Here is a 4,781-nt window from a genome sequence, read left to right on the forward strand (position 1 = left end):
CTGGTACAAAGAAAGCTTTGAGCCAGCAGGCAGAAGCGTTCATTCAGTGGCGGAGGGAAGAAACAGAACCATTCCATTGTTTAGAAACAATTCTCTCTCCATTGCTGGAGCGACAGGCAAAGCTAAGGTCTTTTTGACAGAAGGCTTTCTTGGAAAACTTGGCTTCACGAAATGCACCACCTCTGTGGGCCGCGCCGAGGAGGCCGAGTGCAGGACCTGCGGGGTCGGCGGCAGGTCACAAGGTCAAGGCTGCCCCTCCGTCCGCTCCGCACCTCGGCCTCGCGGGCTCCCTCCCTCCCGCAGGCGTCACCCGCCCTGGACAGCACAAGAGGAAGGAAGCGGTTCCCCGGTCCCACCCCCAGGCTGCCTTTCTCCGGTGCCCGCCTCCTCTCGCGCCGCCAACGCGGCTTCGGGAGGGTCCACGCCGCCTGCCCGCGCCAGGGGTTGAACCCGGCTCTCACCCTGGAAGGCAAGCGTCTGGGCCGCCGCGATTGAGGGCAGGGGCGTAGCTGGGAGGGAATATTCCGGGCCGAGGCTTGGCGTGTGCGGAGAGGCATCCGGAGCCGCGGGTGGGGCGCGACCGGGAAATCCAGGAACCCTGGAGGGGCGCAGGAGCGGACGGAGGTGCCGCAGGAGGCGCCCGGGGCCTGGCCGGGCCGGTCGGGCCGGGGACGCGGTGGAGGGGAGGGACCCAGCGGCGCCAGGTTGGGCCGTCGGGTCCGCCCCCCTCGCCCTGGAACCTCGCCGGGAGGGGAGCGGCGGGGAGGAGAGCGGGACCCGCTGGTCCTCAGATCCCGGGACCGCCCTCTCGCGCTCCAGGGCGGGGAGCGAGCGCCTAAGAAGGCTGGAGCCGCCGCGGCAGCATGAGAGCGGGCGCCGGCGCTCCACGCTCGCGGCCGCGCGGCGGGCGGCGGCGGCGGCTCTGCCCGCGCTCGCCATGCGCGCGCGCTGGGGCCGGCGGGGCTCCCGGCGCGGAGGTCTGGGGCTGTCCGGCACCCACTTGGCGCTGCTGGCCGCCAGCCTGCTGTCCACCACCCTGGCCATCTACGTTTGCTGGAAGCAGCTGCCGCCTCTGCCCTGGGGCTCCCCCAGCCCGCCGCGGCGGGTGAACGTGCTGCTGTGGTGGGAGCCCTTCAGGGGCCGACACAACCCCCGCAGGCCGCCCCCCGACTGCCAGCGGCGCTTCAACATCAGCGGCTGCGTCCTGCACACAGATCGCGCGGCCTACGGGGAGGCCCAGGCGGTGCTCTTCCACCACCGAGACTTGGTGAAGGTACCCCCGGACTGGCCCCCGCCTTGGGGCGTCCAGATGCCCCCGGCAGAGGAGCAGAAAGGGCTGGTGATGGACGACGTGGGGCAAGAGGATGAGGCCGAAACCCTGGGCGCCTTGGGCCCCCGGCCCCCGGGCCAGCGCTGGGTGTGGATGAACTTCGAGTCGCCCTCCCACTCCCCAGGGTTGCAGGGCCTGGCAGGTAACATCTTCAACTGGACGCTCTCCTACAGGGCCGACTCGGACATCTTCGTGCCTTACGGCTACCTCTACCCCAGGACCCATCCCAGCGAGCAGCCGCCGGGGCTGGTCCCCCCGTTGGCCCGGAAGCAGGGGCTGGTGGCCTGGGTGGTGAGCAACTGGGACGAGCGCCAGGCGCGTGTGCGCTACTACCGCCAGCTGAGTCAGTACGTGACCGTGGACGTGTTCGGCAAGGGCGGGCCCGGGCAGCCGCTGCCCGACGCGGAGCTAGTGCACACGGTGGCCCGCTACAAGTTCTACCTGGCCTTCGAGAACTCGCAGCACCTGGATTATATCACCGAGAAGCTGTGGCGCAACGCCTTCCTGGCTGGGGCCGTGCCGGTCGTGCTGGGCCCCAACCGTACCAATTACGAGCGCTTCGTGCCCTCCAATGCCTTCATCCACGTGGACGATTTCCCTTCTGCCTCCTCCTTGGCCGCCTACCTGCAGTTCCTGGACCGCAACCCAGCTGTCTATCGCGGCTACTTCAGGTGGCGCCGGAGCCATGCTGTGCATGTCACCTCCTTCTGGGACGAGCCCTGGTGCCTGGCCTGCCAGGCTGTGCAGAAGGCTGGGGACCAACCCAAGAGCGTCCCCAACTTGGCTGGCTGGTTTCAACAGTGAGGTCACTGTCCCCCCAGGTGTGACCCTGGAGGCCGTATCTGGATGCTCTGCGGCGCCTCTCCTTGACAGCCGAGTCGTGGGACTGCATTTCCTAAATACCCGTTTTTAATCTATGGGAACAAGTTGATTTATCAATTAATATCATTCAACACAAAGACTGGGTGGGAAGGATCCTGGGTGCTCTTGGTTTTTGCATAACTTGCGGTTGTCGGAGGGCATCCAAGCTCAGGGATGAAGAAGGGGACGTTTCCTCCTCCTTGTAAGTTGAGGAAACAGCTTACCTACAAGAAACAATGGTCCAAGGCTCTGAATTTCCTCATCTGCCACAGGCTATATTTGTGACCTGTGCCGAGTCCAGATTTCACTAACTCCTCCACTCACATATCCCTGGGCCAAATGCTGCAAAACCCTGGTTTTAGAAAGAGCCTTGTTGCAGGATAGCGAAGGGACTGTGGCCACCAGTGTGTCTTACTCCTTGTACCTGGATTCCTCAAAGCCTCATCGCCTAAGAAAGGTGAGGAGGGCAGTCCAAGACTCCATTGACTTCAGTAACAACTACTGTTGTTTGTTCCCCTGCTTTATGAATGGAAACAAGATGCTGGATTGTCCTTGGAGAAGAGGGAGAGTGAATATTTGGTGTACCTCCCTTTATACAAATGTATTCCTGAAAGGCCGCTTTTTAATCAAATCCACTGTTATAAGAGAGCGCAGTGTTTAATGGAATCCTGTGGAGAATCCCTTTACAATGTGAATAATCATCTCCTGATTTCTTCTGTATCCGTTTTTCTATAACCTGGATTTTTGAAAAAGCATAATTATAGATGTGAAAATAAAGCAGAAGCAACCTTCTTCTCGCTTCGTCCCAGAAATCCAGCCTGTTTACATAGAAAAGGAAGCCATACTATCATTTTCCACGGAATTATTTATTTTTGTGTCTTTACAGGAGCTGAAATTTAAACCCAGAACGTCAGTCCTCCGGGGGTGCTGGCATTACCCCTCTGCAGAACAGCGAGTGAGATTGCACTGTATTATGGAATCATGCAAAAGGAAAAAAGTCTGGCGGCCGTTAATGGCAGTTTTTGACTCTTGTCAGTTTGAAGTTAAATGTTTAGTTGCTAGGGAACAGAACTAAATCTGTGCCTGCAGGAAAACTTTATCTTTTGTTACAAAAATCTGCAGTTCTCCCTGGGCCCATGTGCGAGCTTAGTTGCTTAGTCGTGTCTGACTCTTTGTGACCCTATGGACTGTAGCCTGCCAGGCTCTTCTGTCCAAGGGATTCTCCAGGCAAGAATACTGGAGTGGGTTGCTATTCCCTTCTCCAGGGGATCTTTCTGACCCAGGAATCAAACCCAGGTCTCCTGCATTGCAGGCAGTTCTTTACCGTCTAGATACAAACATTTCTGTGGCCCTTGCGACTGTGCTGTGGGACCAACTTTGAAAATATACCCATTGACTAAAAACTGTCGAATGAACAGCATGTTAGGTGTCACCATGTACCTGCACTGTGTGAAACCCTGAGTGTGAGAAAGACAAAAATATGTAAGACAAGGTCCCTATCATTAAGGCTCTTGAAATCTACTTTTGTCAAAAAGCAATTGGCAGAACTTATTTTTTAAAGTAACATTCTTTTTTTTTTAATTAACATATTGTTGATTTACAATGTTGTGTTTCAGGTATACACCAAAGTGATTGAGTTTTGTATATATAATATATAATACATATATTATCTATGCATGCTAAGTAGCTTCAGTCATGTCCAACTCTTTGTGACCCTATGGACTGTAGTCCTACAGGCTTCTCTGTCCATGGGTTTCTCCAGACAAGAAAACTGGAATGGGTAAACATTCCCTTCTCCAGGGGCTCTTTCTGACCCACAGACTGAACCCAAGTCTCTTATGTCTCCTGCATTGGCAGGCCAGTTCTTTACCACTAGCGCCACCTGGGAAGCGCCACATTCTCTATAACATATATTATAGGTATATATATTCTTTTTCAGATTCTTCTCCATTATAGCTTATTACAAAATATTGAATGTAGTTCTCTGTGATATACAGTAGGTCCTTGTTGCCTGTTTTATCTATAGTAGTGTGTATCTGTTAATCCCAAACTCCTAATTTGAAGAGCAGAAATAAATTAGAAGTAAAGTGACATTAATAGTACCATAAGAAAGCCAGTTGATTTGAAGCCTAAAATAGTGGGGTCTTTTTTTCCTCCTTGATTTAATAAGCACCCTCAGTGACTAATTATTGCGGATGAGGTCCAACATTAATGAGGTTTATACAGAATTCTGCTGTAAACAGTAATTTTGCATTTGATTAGTACAATGAGCCGATTCATCAAGTAACTTTTGTCTGTAAGCATGTGTTGCAGACTTGAAAAACTCACTAAAATCTAGGTGCTTCAGTTCTTCATTTCCCTTAAAAAGAGAAATTGAAATCCCTGGATAAAATTTCCTCATTAAAATATTATAGTATAGGCAGAATTACAATATGAAAGTAGAGTCATTCAATAAAGAAGGAAAAATTCTACTTTTCAAATAATTATTTATGACTTATTGGCCAGTGATCTTGAGGTTATTGGAAATCTACATGGGGACAGTTGGGGGATAGTTTGGATTTTGAAGGTACTCCAGCTTAGATTTGAATTC

General features: G+C 53.3%; 1 protein-coding gene across 1 annotated transcript; it reads left to right on the forward strand.

The window, feature by feature from the left end:
• On the forward strand, window positions 802-2,993 carry FUT4 (fucosyltransferase 4). Its single transcript, XM_013969430.2, has one exon. It carries the CDS (start codon window positions 938-940, stop codon window positions 2,132-2,134), a length of 1,197 nt encoding a protein of 398 aa, XP_013824884.2. The 5' UTR covers window positions 802-937; the 3' UTR covers window positions 2,135-2,993.

The sequence above is a fragment of the Capra hircus genome, chromosome 15 (assembly GCF_001704415.2).
Source record: "Capra hircus breed San Clemente chromosome 15, ASM170441v1, whole genome shotgun sequence".
In the NCBI taxonomy this organism is placed as follows: domain Eukaryota; kingdom Metazoa; phylum Chordata; class Mammalia; order Artiodactyla; family Bovidae; genus Capra; species Capra hircus.

Bases quoted from the DNA above. Each gene is read 5' to 3' on its own strand.
- FUT4 (XM_013969430.2), top strand. From the start codon at position 938: ATGCGCGCGCGCTGGGGCCGGCGGGGCTCCCGGCGCGGAGGTCTGGGG.